The sequence below is a fragment of the Lutra lutra genome, chromosome 4 (genome assembly GCF_902655055.1).
Source record: "Lutra lutra chromosome 4, mLutLut1.2, whole genome shotgun sequence".
Taxonomy (NCBI): domain Eukaryota; kingdom Metazoa; phylum Chordata; class Mammalia; order Carnivora; family Mustelidae; genus Lutra; species Lutra lutra.
Window position 1 is genome coordinate 185,688,458 of NC_062281.1, and position 19,450 is coordinate 185,707,907.

At 50.8% G+C, this 19,450-nt stretch overlaps 1 protein-coding gene across 3 annotated transcripts in view; it reads right to left on the reverse strand.

Annotated features, from left to right (window-relative positions):
- Positions 1-19,450, reverse strand: part of PADI1 (peptidyl arginine deiminase 1) — a 46,846-nt gene that overhangs the window by 18,593 nt on the left and 8,803 nt on the right. For all 3 annotated transcript variants that reach the window (XR_007126825.1, XM_047727264.1, XM_047727263.1), the window contains exons 2-10: positions 8,021-8,201; positions 6,764-6,836; positions 6,076-6,137; positions 4,631-4,748; positions 4,389-4,514; positions 2,211-2,383; positions 1,956-2,059; positions 878-1,001; positions 369-476 (exon numbers count right to left, since the gene is read on the reverse strand). Coding sequence is in view for 2 of the 3 variants with exons in the window: in XM_047727264.1 (XP_047583220.1) it covers positions 369-476; positions 878-1,001; positions 1,956-2,059; positions 2,211-2,383; positions 4,389-4,514; positions 4,631-4,748; positions 6,076-6,137; positions 6,764-6,836; positions 8,021-8,201 (1,069 nt within the window). In the remaining variant the exon portion in view is untranslated. The remainder of the gene's footprint in view (positions 1-368; positions 477-877; positions 1,002-1,955; positions 2,060-2,210; positions 2,384-4,388; positions 4,515-4,630; positions 4,749-6,075; positions 6,138-6,763; positions 6,837-8,020; positions 8,202-19,450) is intronic.

Here is a 19,450-nt window from a genome sequence, read left to right on the forward strand (position 1 = left end):
CAGAAAACATTTGTTACCTTAAAAGAGGCCCCACCTCGTAAAAGCAAGAGTCATGAGGGCTTGCCAAAGGTGCGCTCCCCCACAAGGCAGTTTGGTCTCCCCAGGGCTGGCCCCACTGTTGACTCCCATCCACATGGGGGAGAAGGGCTCCCCAGGAGGACTTGACTGGCCTGCCCTTCCCAGAACGGGGTGATTTGCATGCTGTTTGCATGTCATTTACATGTTCTGGCCCAATCTCCCCCCCCCCACTCCCCATTTCTCCACCATTTGTGTCCTTTAGCTCCCCCTAAAGGACAAGGACCAGGACCAGCAAAGTCCTATAGGAGGAGCCCCCCCAAGTGACCTCCACTCAGCCCTTTGCCACATACCAGGATCCGCTTATAGGGGAAATGCTTCAGACCTCTGTTTCGGGGAGAGTCAAAGACCACTGGGAAGGACTTGTGAGGGGCCTCAGTGTAGCCAAACTCCATCTCGTCCTAGGAGGGGAGAAGAAGAGATCCTGGTGGTGTCCCCAGGTGTGATTTTCTGAACGGGGTGATCCCCTCAGACCTGGGCCAAGGCGGGGCCACAGATGCTTCCTAAGACCTGGGGGTGCCTGGGTCAGGGGTACAGGTGAGGCCTCTGGGAGGCCACTGGGAGAGGACTCTGTCTGGGACCCAAGCATGTGGGGGAAACAGGAGAGACTGGGAAGATGGGGCAGCGGGAATGTGTCCCCCTAAGCTGTCAGCGCCTCGCTCCCCATCCCGACCAAGTCCTGGCTTTTCTCGGGACACCAAGTCTGCTTAGGAACCTGTGCGGGCCCCATTTCCCAAAGTCGGGGTAAAGGACGGGGACCCAGGCGTCCCAAGCCACCCCTCCCCCAGGCTCCTGCACCCACCTGGATCCAGCGGTCATTTCTATTTTCAATCTGAGGACAGACGATCAGCTTGCAGTTGGTTTTCAATGCTAGGTCCGACATGTCTTCCAGAAATTTCTTATTTGGGCCATGAGAGTCTACCACACTGCAAAACATAGGGAGAGAGGAACGTAATAGTGACCTCTGACTGGGGCCTTGGTCCCGTCTGCACTAGGTCCCATGTGGCCCCTGGGTAGAGGGGTTCAGACACATTCCTGCCCTAGAGAAGACAGAGATGAATAATGTCCCCAGATCATAACTGCATGGTCAGGAGCAAGCCCAGGTGTATGGAGCCCAAAGGCAGGGCACCTAGGCTAGCATGGCCATGGAGAAAAAGGCCTGGAGACTGGGGGAAGGTGTCAGTGAGGGGCAGGCAGCCCCATCTGCTCCCGCTCCTCCAGCCCACACAAAGGTGTCAGGGTGGGGTTAGTGAGCAAACAGAAAGAAAGAATTCCCTTCTGAAAAAGTGCAGAGCAAACCTACTGCTCCACACCTTCCCGGCCTTTTGACTTAGGTTCCAAGTCCGCGGCAGGTCTGTCCGCTGCTCTGATCTCTGACACATGGGCCTGGAGTGGCCTTGCCAATCAAGGCTCCCCTGTCCGTCACGGCACCTGCCAAGGATTCTGGGAGACGGCAGAAGGACTAGGGTCCCGGGCTGGGCTGGGGCTCACAGCTGGTGCCAGAGGCTGGGCTCCCGTGTTCTGGGCAGGCCCAGCTGCATGTCCACGCCAGAGCGAGGCTAGGTGTCCTGCGACCACCAGCTGCCTAAATAGAACCTAGCCTTGCTGCCTGGACTGGATCCAAGCTGTCCCACTGGCAGGGAGAGGCAGGGACACCGATGCTGGAGCCAGTGACCTCAACCGGGGCCTTCGCTGTTCAGAACAAGATGGGGCTGACTGACCCAAGCCAGCCTCGTGCTCTCCCCTGCCCAGCCAGCACCCACGGGTGACCTCAAGCCATCTTTCCACTGAGTGAGGGCCCAACGCTGGACCCAGCATTCCGTTCCTATCTCTACCAGTCCAGAGACGGTGGGGTTCCTGCAGGAGGAGTGAGGCCTCACCTGCATGCATACAGCTCCAGGGGGGGCTGGGTGTTGGGAGTCATGATCCAGGGGGCCATGCGGAAGGCCACGGTGTCTGTGAAGAGGGGCACCTCAGGCAGGGTCTAGGAGGGAAATGAGGACTAAATGGGCCCTGTAGGAAGCCCCATCAGGCCCCAAGGCCCCCACAGTCCCCCAGCCTGCCCAGCCCCGGAGATTCCCAACAGGTTCCCCCACACCCTCAGCTGCCACACCAGCCCCCAACACTGTACATACCCCCGTGTCCACCAGGCTGACACTAAGGGAGACCAGCCCCAAGAAATCAGCGTCAGGGAAGGTGAGTCCCTCCACAAAGAAGCTGATTTTCTGCTCTCCCTGCTGCCGCTCAACTTCGTAGGACAGGCGCTGAGGTCCCAGCACCTGCTTGTAGTGCTCGAGGGAATGCCCGCCTAGGGGAAACCAGAGGCAGGGGCCAGTGCTAGGACGAAGGACGGGAAGGAAGAAACCGGAGGCCAGGGATCCAGGGCAGAGCCACCTTCGTGTTAGATCTCCGGGGACTCCCCTCGAGCCCTGCCACGCGTAAGCTGTGGGACCCTGGCTCAGTGACTCAGCCTCTCTGAGCCTCAATTCCTCATCTGTAAAAGTGGGCCAACGGTATCTCATGAGGTCAGTGTAAAGCTTTAAATCAGATCACGAGATAAAAGCCGCTGGCATAAAAGGTGAAAAATACTCAGACGTCCATCAATGGATGAATGGATAAACGAACGGCAGTGCGTCCATATAACGGAACCTTTTTCAGCCATCAGAAGGAATGAGGGGCTGACGCGTGCTACAGTGTGCACGAACCCTGCAAATAGTATGCAAAGCTGAAAGAAGCCAGACACAGAAGGTCACATATCGCATGATTCTATTTGCAGGGAAGTATCCGAACCAGGTAAATCCACAGGGACAGAAAGCCAGAAAGCAGATTATGGGTTGCCTAGGACTGGCGGTGGGGGAAGAGGGGAATGGGGAGTGGCCACTGATGGGCACGGGGCTTCATGTAGGGGTGAGGAAACGATCTTGCAACTAGATAGAGGTGGTGGTCATACAGCAGCAAGGACCTACTAAGTGCCAGGGAGCTGTCCACTTTCAAAAGGTTAATTTCCTATTATGTGAATTTCACCTCAATTTCTTTTTTTTTTTTTAAGATTTTATTTATTTATTTGACAGATAGAGATCACAAGTAGGCAGAGAGGCAGGCAGAGAGAGAGAGAGAGGAGGAGGCAGGTTCCCTGCTGAGCAGAGAGCCCGATGTGGGGCTTGATCCCAGGACACTGGGACCATGACCTGAGCCGAAGGCAGAGTCTTAACCCACTGAGCCACCCAGGCGCCCCTCAATTTCTTTTTTTGAAAGCGCCTGGCCTGTGGTGGTTCAGCGCTGCCCCCTTCCGTCCTCGCCTGAGGCTTGTCTGGGAAAGGTCACCCCGGCATGCTCTTATTCACAGCGGGGAAAGGTTATCTGTTCACTTATTGAGATTTTGTTTATGTTCCGGTGTCCCAGTAAGCGTTTCCAAAGCAGGGCCCTCAGCCTAAACTTCGACCATGGGTGCACAAGGAGGAAGGTTCTGGCTCCTGCCAGGCTCAGGTGGCCAGGACAAGTTTTGGGTCAGTCTGAACAGAAGGAGGTAAGGGGGGAAGAAACAAAGGAGCAGGAGAAGCCTCTTGCTACTTATAAAAATGAATGAAGGCAGCTCAGGGTTAAGGATGGGTATATTTTTTTTAAGCCACAGATTTTGATTAATAAAAATCTCTGGCATTGAGACGCCTGGGTGGCTCAGTGGGTTAAAGCCTCTGCCTTCAGCTCAGGTCATGATCTCAGGGTCCTGGGATCGAGCCCCACATCAGGCTCTCTGCTCAGCAGGAAGTCTGCTTCCCTTCCTCTCTCTCTCTGCTTGACTCTCTGCCTACTTGTGTTCTCTGTCTGTCAAATAAATAAATAAAATCTTAAAAAAAAAAATCTCTGGCAGAACAGACAGGTTCCAAGGGCCGGCCTGGGCCTCAGCTTTGCTAGTTCCCGCTCCCACCTCACCCAGCCTGCACAGAGCTGGGCGTGTTTCAAGAGCTTGCGCCGTGCTGCCTGACCAGGGAGTGGGGTGGACAGTGGAAAGAGAACGGGTTTGGGCAGTTGAGAGACCTGGGTCCGAATGCCTGCTTCCCGCCCCCACCTGGTTATATGACTTAGAGACCCTGGATTCCTGCCCCTGAGCCTCAGTGGCCTCCTCTATAAAATGGGACTCATTTTTGAACCCCCTTCTTAGGTAATATGCTGTGAGCTGCTGGGGTGGCTGTTGGTCAGAGGTAGAGGGAGGTATAGAAGATGCTGCAGGGGAGGGGGGATGTGTATAAGAGAAGAGTTTGGGAAGCAGAGTATAAGCAGAGCAGGGAGGAAAACAGCCCCAGCAAGCCACTCACCCCTAGCACAGAAGACCCCCACTCGTTTGGAATCCGAGAAGGGCACATTCAGGACCAGCTTGTGGTTGTCGAAGAGCCTGTCTGGGCCATCACAGCTCAGCACCATGGGGGACATGTCCTGTAGGTCTGGAGAGAATGGTGCCCTTGAGACAATTCTCCCCACACTCTCCTCCCACCTCCCCCAGCCTGTACTGCCCCACACCACTGCCCTGGACGTCCCCACACACCCTTCTATCACACACCGTCCAGTGATGCCAGCTGGCTGTTGGTAAGGTCAGGCCCTCTGGACGTGATACTGTCCCGGTCACAGTTCACCAACAGGACAGCCCCATAGCCCTCGGGGCCCCAGCGCCAGGTTTTCTGTGGCAAAAAAAGAAGCTTTGGGGTCAGTGGGACCCAGAGAGCCTGGGGAAGGGGCTCTGGAGTTGGCTAGGGCTATTTTGTTAACATGGAGACTTTGGTTTTCTGGGTTTACTTCAGGATTTAAAGAAGAATCATAGATTTGGGGACTGGAGTTCCAAGTCTTTAGACCCAGAGCCACCCCACACTTGTGCAGTGAACAACCTATGCAACCATACATGGTGGCCCCACCCATCCATGGCACTGGAGGAGGAAGGGTAGTGTCACTCCCTCAGGAGGAAGGCTGTTTCAGAAATGACCTTCACCAGCCCACTGAGCTTTGGCCCTACCTAGGGGACAGAGGCTGCCTCTCTCCCAACTCTCTGGGTCCTGGCATCTACCCTCAGTCCTACAGGTCCTGCAAGGAGGTCTAAGCCAAGATGGGAAAGATGGCTGGAGCCCTGCCTCAGATCGCAGCTCTCCCTTATACACCTTCACTTAATCCCTACCAGACCCTACAAGGCAGGGCTCACTTGCCTCATTTCACAGAAAAGGAAAGGAAGGCTCTGGCAAATGGAAAGGAAGCCTCTGGAAAGGAAGGCCTCAGTCCCCTAGCTGGGATTCAACTAGTTGGGAGACCTGGGGGACTCCACAGGGCCACTGCTAGCCTATATGACACACCTGCCCACCTTTCTTGGTAAATGCTGCCCTATGCCAGGGCGCAATACATGACTTGTATCATAGCCCCACTCACCACCTTAGCCAAGCAACCTTGAGCAGTGAACAACCTGTACAACCACCCATGGCTGCCCTAACCGCCTCTTGTCCTCAAAGCCTGTCCTTGGGGCCCATGCTTTCTCTCCAGGATCTCTCCCTACAAATTATACCTTCTACCCCTCCAGGATGGTTTCCAGATACTTCTATCTGGAATCCCCATAATGTCTCGGGACCACCCCACCCTCCTCCTCACTTTTTAGGATCCAACTGAGGCTGTCCACCCAGCCTCCTCTATCAGAAGCCTTGCCTTCTCCCAGCCTTCAGTCAGTCCCTCGGCAACCTTTTATGAAGCACTTATCATGTTTCAGGTTCAAATACAGCTAAGGAAAGAGAAGATGTATCAAGCAAAAGAACCAATTCCAATCCCTAAGTGGTGCAAGATGGCTCAGAGAGGGCTCACACAGGAGTCACGCAGCACAGTGATCACACGGTGCAAGTTACGCCCACCTGGGCCAACTTGGCAGCCTCCAGATGGGTTCCCTACATGGTCGGATCCCACAGACTCTGGGATCCATCACCCCTGGTTTTGCCTGTCAACTCTGCCAGCCCAGGGTAGCCAGGAGAGCGTCACCTTGTCGCCGTGGCTCCTCTTCACCTTGCCCGTGCGATGCGTGTCGACATCGAGGGAGATGTCTGTAAAGGAGTGGAGAGGGGCACCAGAGGCTCACGCATCCCACCTCCATGCCCATGAGGTCCAGGCTAAGGCAACCTTTGCCCATGAGACCCAGGAAGACCTGTTCTGGGGACCACACCAAGCACCCGGGAGACTGTGTGGCCACCCGCTGTGGTTCTGGATGTTGGAGGGACCCGGTCTCCGGGACTCTTGAATTCATTGCCGGTCTATGCTTGCTGAATTGCTAGCTCTTGGTGGCCCTGCCTCTGGCCATTGGGAACGAGGCCTGAGGTTATCGGTGCTGGATCCACAGTTCTCAGGACCAGCGGCCAGGGCTCTGGCAGAAGGCGGCTCACGGCTCCCTGAGGTTTAGCGAGGAATCTTGGAGTTCCAGAGGTGTGACAGGTGGCCTCCAGAGGAAGGAGGCCTAGGGTGGGTCTAGCTGTGGGCCATGGACAGTTTCTAGATTCTGGTGGCCCTGAGTACTGCTGAGTCTCCATCCCCGAGTGAACTAAAGGTCTCTGAAGAAGCTCCTGGAGGTGGAGGAAGAGGGCCTGGGCATGGGACTCAGGGGGCAACTAACACCCTCCAGAGGGCAACACGGAGGGGTGGGGGGACATCCTGGGAGCCAGGAGCTGGTACTTACCGACGCCGGTGAGATAGAGCACGCTGTGGCCTAGGGCCCCATCCTGATGCTGCCCGAAGTAGGACACCTTCACCTGCAGGGACATTGTCAGCCCTAAGTGAGCACAGTCACCCTTCAGAGATGGCAGGGGCAGGGGGCATGGTGGGGGAGACCCTAACAGTCCTGCTTCGAGGCAGGGGAGGCCTAGGCATCCCTAGAGTCTCCCCACTGCCTAAGGTCCAAGATGCCCAGGCTCCTGGCTTGGGCTCAGATCTGCCTTCCCCAGTTTGAGAGGCTGTGGATGCCTCCCGGGCTCCAGGGCTAGGCTGAGGAGCAAGGAGGGCTGAGGAGGGTGGGGCGGGTGCCGGGGGACCTGCTGGACCCTCAGGAATCCATGGAGATGTCAGAGAGGAAGAATGAGTGGAGGGAAGGTGGACGCCATCGACATGAACCAGCTGCTCAGCCCATGTGTCTTCTGTTCCTTCATCTGTAAAATGGGAGCAATGGCCACACGCTCCCGCACCCCCACTCCCCAAAAGAGCCAGCAGTTACAGAGCTTTTCCCGTGGTCCAGATCCCATGCCAAGTGCTCTACCCAGGTCATCTCAGTGAGCTCCCAAGATGGCCCCAGGAGACTGGGCCCATTCCTAATGAGGCCACTCCCAGTCCTCCCTGCAGGTTTGTAAGCAGAGGGGGTAGGATTTGAACCCATAGTAGGCTCCAGGGCTCCTGCTCTCAACAGCTCACAGTCTCTGCCTTTAGGGGAGAAAGGGCCATGGCAGCAAACCAGTGGGCCACTGTGTGTGTGTGGGGGGGTGTTCCTGGGGGTAAGTGATGAGGGGGCTGCCCGTGAAAGCAAAGTCTTTCCCTTCCTAGAATATGGGGACAGGGTACATCTAGGTGGGCACCTGTGTCTCCGTGCATGCACATATGCGTGTGCCCGGGCTGTTACTCGAGTCCTCCCTGCTACGGGACATATTTTGGAGTCTGTGTGTAGGGTGAACACAGGTATTCATGTGAGGGTGCCTGTGAATTGGAGGGGCAAGTAGGCAGGCTGTTTTTATGGGCGTATCCATTCGTGCGTGCATGGGTGACGTTGCTGCCATGGGGAGGGGGAACGTGCATGTGCGGGGTGTCTGTGGCATCGAGATGTGCTGCGTGGAGGCAGATGTCTGAGCCTCGTGGGGTTTGGTGGAGTAAGGGTGATGTGTGAATGGAGTTATACTTGGGTGGGGGGGTGGGGAACACGGTCCCTGACTGTGGAGACGTGGCCTCTTACCTTGAGATCATTTAAGTCCTTACTGGCTGCGTCCACGGATACGGTCACCTCCACACTGATGTCCAGGGGCCAACGGGACTTGCCTGTGGGCCCCGTCACCCGAGCTGGGTTGTAGACCACGAAGACCTCCACTCCGGGGCTCCCAGAGACGCCGAAGGTCTCGGCCCCCTTGGGTACATCACTGACAGAAAGGAGAGAGGTGAGTTTCCAGGGGGCTCAGGAGAGAGACTACAGTGTGGTAGTGGGCTTAGGTCACCAAGCTATAAAAACAGCACCCCCTAAGAGCTGGACTGGGGAGTGGCAGGGGACTGCCACTGGCCAGGAGACTAGGCCGACTGGGCACCAGGCAGCCTGGGCTCCAACCCAGCTCTCTGCTGATTCCCATGTGACCCACCCTGGGCACCTCATCTTGTCCTCTGGCCTCAGTCTCCCCATCTGTAACATGGGGCTTTGCTCTAGTGGCAGGACCCTTTTGGCGGACCTCCTGTGGAATCCAGGACCTAAGACAGACACAAGCAAGCAGGACATGGGCCCAAACCATGGCACTTATCACCCCCGCCCAAGAGCGATCCCCGAGGTTCCAGAGAGCAGAGACAGCAAATCCCGGCACAAACTCCCACCCCCACCTCAAAGCTTCCCATGCTGATACTTCCCAATTCTCCAACCGAAGAGGAAATGCACTGGGTCATCTGCCTCTCACCACCCCACCCCCACCACTACCTGATGGCTGGGCAGCCTCCTCACTGGTCTCCCTGACCCACCTGTGCCCCCCTCCAGTCTCTTCCGCACACGGCACACTTAGGCAGATTCTGTCATTCCTTTGCCCCAAAGCAGTGGTTCCTGTCACACTCAGTAACAGGTCAAGTCCTCATAGTGGCTTACAAGGCCCCCAGTAATCTGCCCCCTGCCACCTCCCTGACCTCTCCTCCCCACGATGCTCCCCTCGCCCACTCTACTCCTGCCACACTGAGCTTCCTGCTGTTCTATGAAGCTGCCAATCTGTCCTAGCTCAGGGCCTTTGCACTGGCTATTCCCTCGGCATAGAATGCTCTTCCCCCAGTTGTCCACAAGGCTCATTCCTTTACCCTCTTCAAGGCTCTGCTTAAATGTCACCTTCTCTCTCTTTCTCTCTTTTTAAGTATGGGTTTTTCTCCCCTCCAATATATTTTTTTAAGATTTTATTTATTTGACAGAGAGAGACAGGGAGAGAGGGAACACAAGCAGGGGGAATGGGAGAGGGAGAAGCAGGCTCCCGCCAAGCATGGACCCCGATGCGGGGCTTGATTCCAGGACCCTGGGATCATGACCTGAACCAAAGGCAGACACTTAATGACTGAGTCACCCAGCTGCCCTTCTCAGTGAGCCCCCCATCACTCCATTGAATGCTGCAACTTGCCCCCTTCCTCTCCTCCTCTTCCCTATCCCTCTCACTCTGCTCTGACCCTAGGCTCCACAGGTGGAGCTCATACCCTAGAGGGGTATGTCGGACCACAGAACTACCTGTCAGTGCTTCTCCGTCCCCTCCATGTCAGGGCTCTCCCCTGCCCTTCCCAGGGACAGAGCCATCAGCCACTTAAGGTCACGTCCACTTACTAGACATCCACCTGACTGCAAAGATCCAGAGCCAGAGGGGTCCTTTAATGTATCCTCCTGCCTCTATCCTTTCCCAGATCCCTGAGAACCCACCCAGATATTAAACCCTCCAGAGAAACCAGACACCCTCCCCCAACATGGTTACCAGTGCCCATCAAACTGCCTCCCATGACAATGGTGACAGCGATCATGGTTACAACAACCCCAAGTCCTACTCAGCGCTTGGCCCTCTGATGCTCAGCAAGTAGTTTTCACTCTCCTCACTTTACAGATGTGGCTGGGGTGGAGAAGGGCCCTGGGGCCCTGCAGGCTGCTGGCAAGACCCACCTGTGCCAGCCCACATCGTGGCCCCATGGTACCTTCAGGAAGCCCCATCCTACGTGCCCTTTGTCCTTGTCTAATCAGTTACCATAGAAACCCAAGTACCCCAGACACTCGTCCTCTAATCGGACCCCATCTCCCATCCACCCCACTCCAGGACAATCCCACACACCATCACCTGCGCAGTGGCCTCAGTCACATCCCGGAGTGTGTCCTTGACCTTCATACTGCCATAGAAACCTGTTTCCCACAGCAGGCAGGGGACCCCCTGCAGCCCTCTCAATGGTGTCCACTCCCACCTCACTTCCCCTACCCCCAGGCCCAGAGGTGGGCAGGAGTCCCCCTCCTCCCAGTCACTGCCACATCACTGTCACTCTGCCCTCATTCCTGAAGGGGGCCAGCTCCTGCCACCATCTCCAGCGCTGTAGCCCCATGGGTGATGGGGCAGCCCCTCAGGCCTCAGCATCGGGTTTCCTCTCCCAAAGATCCTGGCCTCCACCCAGCCTCAGCCACCCACCCCCAGGGAAGACCCCAGACTTTGTCATTACCAAGAACTACACTCCCCACACACTCCCCTCTCAGCTAGTCCAGTGATACCACCTGCCAACCTGCTGGCTCAGTCCTGTAACATGCCAACCCCATTGAGCCCCCAGCTCCACCGGGACCAGCAACCCCTGAAGTAGAGACATCTTTATCCCCTCTCTGCAGCCCCGGCCTTCCTGATCTCTCTTCCCTTCACAGGGTCAGAGTCCCTAGCCCACCTCGAGGTCACTCCCTAGCACCTCTCCACTCCTCTGCACACCTTCCCCTCCATCAGACCCTCTAAGCACCGCCTCAGCCTCCAGGAAGCCCCTCCCTCCCCACTCTGCAGGTGCACCTCCCCACCACCCCCCACCAGCCGACCATGTTCCACTTAGATTCATTGCCACTGCCCACAGCCTGACAACATTTCAGGGGCTGGAGAGCCGAGGAGGGAGGGGATAGTGTATCTGGCCCTTTATGGCTCCATCTCCTGGGACAGGTCTTTCTTTGGTCTAAAGAAGGGCTCCAACTCGGAGTCCTGGGTCCAAGCTTTGGGATCTGGGCTGTGTGTTCTGATGGCCAAGAGGAACTAGTGTTCAGCATCGGAATGAAACAGGGGCAGGACTGGGCAGCCCTGAATTTCTGCCTCTGTTTCTTGCCTATGGCCCATCTGCCTGAAGTAGAGAGGTGGTGGGAAGTGACAGCTCGGACACCCACACCTTTGTCTCTTCCGCTCCTTTCCTTTACAGGAAAATACCTCAGGAGTTGGCGTGCTGGCTGCCCAGTCCTGTCTCTCCGTTGTCCCTGTAACCTGTCACCAGTCAGGCTCTCCTCCCCGCCATGCCATTGAAACTGCTCCGGTGCCAAATCCAGAGAGAGGTCCTTTCTCTTCTTCCTCTAGAGAGCCGCCAGGGGCATCTGACCCAGATGATCGGCTGTCCTCCCTAAAACACTTTCCGCTTGACTTCTGGGGCACATGGCTCTCCTCTCCTCCACCTGACTTCTCCTTCGCTGCTCTGTCCTCCTAACTGCAGCGTACCCCAGGCAGCAGCGGGCTGCCCCCCCCCAAACCACCAGCAGCTCTGGGCAGAGCACATAGTTAAGTTGTTGATGAATTTTACTGATACAAAGGCCTTGCAGCACACAGCATCCTAACGATAGTACACTGTATGTTACTCTTCTTTATAAAATTACTCGGAAAGCACAAAATCCCTTCGATTCTTATAGAACGCCTCTCAAAACCACAGCCAAACCATGCTGGCCATTCAACCACAACTCCGCAAATGCAGTTGCCTCCCAACCTGCTCTTTCTTTCCCCAATAAATTTGTTGTCATGAAATCTGATATGTGACATAAACGCGGATGGATATTTTCATTTGCGTTCAAGAATAAAATGAAAGCGAAGCCGTGGAGATAAACCTCACGCCATCGGTGATATGAACAACCTCTTTGCTGAGCCAGTGAATACCAGACAAACACCTCCCTCCTTCTTGTGCTAATCACAACGTAACACGCTTTTAAATTTAACCTGCGTTAATCTCCTTTTCTTCATCAGTAAAACTGTAAGTGGAGATCTGATTTGTAGACTTTGCCAATTTCCATGGCCTACAGACTTCCACCAATGGCCAATATCAAGTAACCAATGCAACATCCTTGAACTCAAGAGTTGCAAAGAAACACACAATGGCACCCCCTACATCACTATTTCTACCAGACAGAGGTAAATGATCACAGAGCATAGATCTTGGTAGAGTATAACAAAATAGTAAGGAAGTGGAGATAATTTTGATTGTCACCTTTGTTTTTTTTTTTTTTTAAAGATTTTATTTATTTATTTGTCAGAGAGAGAGAGAGAGCGAGCACAGGCAGACAGAGCGGCAGGCAGAGGCAGAGGGAGAAGCAGGCTCCCCACAGAACAAGGAGCCCGATGTGGGACTCGATCCCAGGACTCCGGGATCATGACCTGAGCCGAAGGCAGCGGCTTAACCAACTGAGCCACCCAGGCATCCCGTCACCTTTGTTTTAAATATAATTTATTTACTTGTAAGCATATAGAATTTAATTTTAAATACTGTCATGGAGGGATACCTGGGTGACACAGTCAGCTGAGTGACCAACTCTTGGTTTTGGTTCAGGTCATGATCTCAAGATCGTGAGATTGAGCCCTCCATAGGGCTCCACACTCAGTGTGGAGTCTGCATGAGACTCTCTTCCCCTTTCCCCCGTCCCCTTACATGTGTGTGCGCACATGCACGTGCTCTCTCTCTCTCTTCTCTCTTTCTCTCAAAAATAAATGAATGAATATTTTTTAAAGATTTTATTTATTTATTTGACAGACAGAGATCACAAGTAGGCAGAGAGGCAGGCAGAGAGAGAGAGAGGAGGAAGCAGGCTCCCTGCTAAGCAGAGAGCCCTATGCGGGGCTCGATCCCAGGACCCTGGGATTATGACCTGAGCCGAAGTCAGAGGCTTTAACACACTGAGCCACCCAGGGGCCCCAATGAATGAATATTTTTTAAATTAAAAAAATAAATAAATACTATTATGGCTGTGTTTGCCAACAGGCTCATAAACTTCCTAAAAAATGGACAATCAGGTCCTCTTGGGGAAGGACCCTCCTGTACTGCTAAAAATGGGTACTATTCCCCTCTCTCCCAGGCTTCTCCAGAGGAATTCACACTGGGGAAAAAGGAAATGATCAGACTTTTCCAGCTTTATTGGATACTGAACTGAGGCTAATGCTAGGAGATGCACATGTCATGGCCACCTGCCAGTCAGAGAGGAGGTTTTCAGTGGTCAGGTGGCCAATGGGTTTAGCTCAGGTCCAGCTCCCATTCTGTGATTTTTCCCCCTCCATTCCAGAATGCATAGTTGGAACAGAACTCAGCAACCAGCAGGGTCACCTCATAGGCACTCCTGTGAGGATGTCCTAGCTGGCTCCAGCCCACCCAGCCCCAGGGCTTAGTGCTCAGTCCTATTGTCTGGTGACATTCACTACCTTGACGATCTCCACCTGCCATGATGATATGCATAGAACCCCTAGTCTTTCATCTTCAGACTCTTATAGCTAATTGCTTTTTGAACATCTCCCTTGGATGTCTAACAGGCACTTTAAATGTAACATGTCCATATAGAATCATAAAGGAAACAATCCAACAAGAAGATAGAACAATTGTAAATATTTATGCAGCCAGCATGGGAGCACCCAAATACATAAAGCAAATAATAGCAAACATCAAGGAAGTAGTTGATAGTAATACAATGATTGTAGGGAACTTTAACATCCCATTATATCAATGGATAGATCATCCAAACAGAAAATCAACAAGGAAACAGTGGCTTTGAATGACACACTGGACCAGATGGAAATAACAGATATATTCAACATTCCACCCTAAGACAGCAGACTATATGTTCTTTTCAAGTGCACACAGAACATTCTCCAGAAGAGATCACATATTAGGCCACAAAACAAGTCTCAACAAATTCAAAAATACTGAAGTCATACAATGCATCTTTTCTGACTATAACCCTATGAAATTAGAATTCAACCACAAGAAAAAATCTGGAAAGTACACAAATACATGGAAGTTAAATAACATGCTACTCTAAACAATGAATGTTTCAATTAATGAAACAAGAAATCAAAGAGGAAATTAAAAAGTACATGGAGAGATGGGGTGCCTGGGTGGCTCAGTAGGTTAAAGCCTCTGCCTTTGGCTCAGGTCATGATCTCAGGGTCCTGGGATCGAGCCCCACATCGGGCTCTCTGCTCAGCAGGGAGCCTGCTTCCTCCTCTCTCTCTCCGCCTGCCTCTCTGCCTACTTGTGATCTCTGTCAAGTAAATAAATAAAATATTTTTTTAAAAAAGTACATGGAGACAAATGAAAATGAAATGGTCCAAAATCTTTGGGATGCAGCAAAAGCTATTCTTTTTTTTTTTTTAAAGATTTAAAAAAAAAGCCCCGATGCGGGGCTCGATCCCAGGATCCTGAGATCATGACCTGAGCCGAAGGCAGCGGCCCAACCCACTGAGCCACCCAGGCGCCCCAGCAAAAGCTATTCTAAGAGGGCAATTTATGCCAATACAGTTCTAGCACAAGAAGAAAGAAAATCTCAAACAACCTAATCTTATACCTAAAGAAGCTAGAAAAAGAACAACAAACAAAACTCAAAACCAGTATAAGAAAGGAAATGGATAAAGATCAGAGCAGAAATAAATGAAATAAAAACAAACAAACAACCAACCAAACAAACAAACAAAAAAAAAACAAATAGAACAGATCAATGAAACCAGGAGCTGGTTCTTTTAAAAAGTTCAACAAAATTTATATACCTCTAACCAGACTCCGAGAGAGAGAGAGAAGAGAGAGAGAGGATGCAAATAAACAAAATCAGAAATGAAAGAGGAAAAACAACAACAGACCCAACAGAAATACAAAGGACTGTAAGTGAATAATATAAAAAATTACATGCCAACAAATTGGGCAACCTAGAAGAAATGGATAAATTCCTAGAAATATATATCTACCAAAACTGAATCAGAAAGAAATAGAAAACTTGAACAGACTGATTACCAGCAATAAAATTGAATCAATAATCAAAACACTCCCAACAAAGAAAAGTCCAGGACCAGATGACTTCACAGGTGACTTCTACCAAATATTTAAAGAAGAGTTAATACCTATTCTTCTCAAACTATTCCAAAAAACAGAAGAAGAAAGCTTCCAAATTCATTCTATGAGGCCAGCATGACCATGATATCAAAACCAGATAAAGACACTAAAAAGAGAGAGAACGAACTATAGGCCAATAGCTCTCATAAACACAAATACAAAAATCCTCAACAAAATATTGGCAAACTGAATCTAACAATCTATTTTAAAAAATCATGCACTGTGATCAAGTGGCATTTATTCCTGGGATACAAGGGTGGTTTAATATTCACAAATCAATCATCATGATATATCACATCAGCAAGAGGAAGGATAAAACCATATAATCATTTCAGTAGATGCAGAAAAAGCATTCAACAAAGTACAACATCCCTTTATGATAAAAATCCTCAACAAAGTAGGTTCAGAGGGAACACACCTCAACATAATAAAGGCCTTAAATAAAAACAGCACATCATATTCAATGGTAAAAAACTGAGAGCTCTTCCCCTAAGATCAGGAACAAGATACAGATGTCCACTCTCATGATTTTATTCAACATAGTCCTGGAAGTCACAGCCACAGCAATTAGACAAGAAAAAGAAGTAAAAGGCATCCAAATCGGTAAGGAAGAAATAAAACTCTCACTATTTGCAGATGACATGATACTATATATAGAAAACCCTAAAGAAACTACTAGAACTGATATGTGAATTCAGTATCACAGGAAATGAATTGTATCCCAGGATACAGAATCAATGTACAGAAATCTGTTGCAGTTCTATATACCAAAAGAAAGAAAATTTAAGAAAATAATCCCATTTACAATTGCACCATAAATAATAAAATATCGAGGAATAAACTTAACCAAGGTGGTGAAAGACTTGTATGCTGAAAACTATAAAACATGAAAGAAATCAAAAATGACACAAACAGAAAGATGTTCCATGCTCATGGATTAGAACAACAAATATTGTTAAAATGTCCATACTACCCAAAGCAGTCTACAGATTTAAGGCAAACTCTATCAAATACCAACAGCATTTTTCACAGAACTATAACAAAGAATCCTAAAATTTGTATGGACTACAACAGACCCTGAAAAGCCAAAGCAATCTTGAAAAAAAAAGAACAAAACTGGAGATATCGCAATTTCAGATATCAGGATATGCTACCAACCTATAGTAATTGAAACAGTATGCTCCTCGCTCAAAAATAGATACATAGACCAATGGAAAAGAATAGAGAACACAGGAATAAACCCACAATTATACGGTAAATTAATCTTCAACAAAGGAGGCAGGAATATCCATTGTGAAAAAGACAGTCTCTTCAACAAATGGTCTTGGGGAAATGGGATAGCTACATGTAAAAGAATGAAACCGGACTACTTGTACCATATACAAAAATAAACTCAAAATGAATTAAGGACCTAAATGTGAGACCTGAAACCATAAAAAAGGTCTCACATTTAGGTCCTTAATTCATTTTGAGAGTGTAGGCAGTAATCTCTCTGACATCCACCGTAGCAACATTTTTCTAGATATGTCTCTTGAGGCAAGGGAAACAGAAGCAAAAGTGAATTATGGGGACTACATCAAAATAGAAAGCGTATGCACAGCGAAGGAACCAATCAACAGAACTAAAAGGCAACCTACGGGATGGGAGAAGATATTTGCAAGTGACATGTCCAATAAAGGGTTAATATCCAAAATATATAAAGAATGGATACAACTCAAACCTCACAAAAAACAAATTTTAAAAAATGGGAAGAAGACATGAATAGACATTTCTCCAAAGAAGACATCCAGATGGCCAACAGACACATGAAAAGGTGCTCAACATCACTCGTCATCAGGGCAATGCAAATCAGAACCACAATGAGATACCACCTCACACCTGTCAGAATGGCTAAAAACCAAAACCCAAGAAAAAACAAGTGTCAGCGAGGATGTGGAGAAAAAGGAATCTTCACGCACTGTTGGTGGGAATGCAAACTGGTGCAGCCACTCTGGAAAACAGTACAGAGGGTCCTCAAAAAATTAACAGTAGGGGCGCCTGGGTGGCTCAGTGGGTTAAAGCCTCTGCCTTCGGCTCGGGTCATGGTCCCAGGGTCCTGGGATTGAGCCCCATATCGGGTTCTCTGCTCAGCGGGGAGCCTGCTTCCTCCTCTCTCTCTGCCTGCCACTCTGCCTACTTGTGATCTCTGTCTGTCAAAAAAATAAAAAATATTTTAAAAAAATTAACAGTAGAACTACCCTATGATCCAATAATTCCCCCACTGAGTGTTTACCCAAGCCACACAAAAACACTAATTTGAAAAGATATATGCATCCCTAAGTTTACTGCAGCTTACCAACAACAGCCAAATTATGGAAGCAGCCCAAGTGTCCATTGATAGATAAATGGATAAAAAAGATGTGTGTGTGTGTATGTATATATATATATATATATATATATATATATATATACACACTAATGAGTATACTTCCATGATGAGCACTGGTTAATGTATAGAACTGTTGAATCACTATATTGTGTACCTGAAACCAGTGTAACACTGTATGTTAACTATACTGGAATAATTTTCTTAAAAGAAGTTCTACTCTAAAAACAATAATGTAAATAAATAAATAAATAAATTTATAGTGTCCAAAATCAAACTCCTACCTCCCCACCCCTGCCCTGTCCAGACCTGACCAAGACCTTCCCCTGCCTCTCCATCCTTGGGTTCACCCTGAGGTCCCCTCCCTCCCTTGCACCCAGCGGCCCAGCAAACCCTAAGGACTCCACCTTCATGTCATGCCCGGGGCAGACACTCTCACCTCGCCAATAGCTAATACCCCAGAGCAGATCACCAATCACTTTCACATGAATTTTTACAACAAGCTGGTCTCCTCTCCTGTTTTACAACAAGGTCCTCTCCTCTCCTCTCCTCTCCTCTCCTCTCCTCTCCTCTCCTCTCCTCTCCTCTCCTCTCCTCTCCTCTCCTCTCCTCTCCTCTCCTCTCCTGAGGGCAATCCTCTCCTGTTGCCCTCAGTCTGTTCTGGACCTATCTGCAAAAGGGTCCTCTTTATTAAAAACAAAAACAAACAAACAAAAAAAAACCTCTGGTGTCCCTCCTGCATGTAACCCTTCCACAGAGTCAAACTGCCTTCCAGACCATGTGGCTTCCCTTTTCCCCTTTTCCCAGACTCAGCTCCTTGCTCTCCCTCTAGCACGTTCATCTCACTCCTACCTCAGGCCCTTTGCACCTGCAGTTCTTGCTCAGGATGTTCAGCTCACAGATATCTGCTGGGTCCTCACCCCTCATTTCCTTCTCAGAAAAGTCTTCCCTGCCCAATTTAGGACAGTGTGATAGGAAGACACCATGAACACCGCACTCTCTTACCCCATGAGCCAGCTTCATTTTACCTGACGTATTCTGCTTATTTTGACATATTTGCTTATTCCCTGTCCCCCCTGTTTCTCCCTCTAGAATGCAGGCATTTTTTCCACTTTACTCTCTAAACCTACTGTCATCTGAACGTCCAGCTCAGTGTCTGGCACGGACCAGGAGGACAGTAAACCTTTGTGTTATGGATGAGGACAGGGAAACCCAGAAACCCAGGACTGCCCAGCTGGCAGGTGGCCGTGTTGGACTTGAATCCAACTTGCCCAGCCCCAGAGTCTTTCCCCCACACATCCCAAAAGCAAGCAGGCACGAGCCCCAGCTGGTGGCAGAAAGGTTCCCAGCTCCTGGGAGACTCCTGCCCTGCCCCAGCAATGGACTGCCATCACCAGACACAGCCTTTTCAAGGGGAGTGGGGTTCCATGGAGCCAATCCCCAGCTTTGGGCAAAAGTTGACATTTCCAAGTCACAGCCCTGGCATGCAACTCCCTATTCGGGGTAAGAAATATAGGAACAGTAATAACAACGACGGTGGTCAAAGAAGAGGGGGAAAGAGCGGGAACAGATGCTCTGGGGCTGTCCAGCCCTTCCAAGCCCAGCCTGCTTCTCACCCCCACCTTACTCAGCCGCTGCTGCCTCTGGGGTGCTGGGAGTCCGCTCTCGGCTTCTGTCTACCCGGCAGGTGGCAGGACAGTCCCTCCAAGGCCGGGCCTCGGGGAGAGGTGATGATGTGCAGGAGGGCCACGATGGGCCAGGCTGACCCCCAGGGCCGCCGCCTCCCTTCTCCGCTGGTCTCACCTGCCCTCTGGCCCCCACGGTCTTCCCTGTTCCATCACGCCCACCCAGGTGGTTTCCCTTGGGCTACCTCTTGGGGGTAGAAAAGGTGCAAAAGAGCAGAGGCTCTCCCAAGCAGGAGCTTTGCAGACTGGGAGGGAGAGGAAGGGGTCC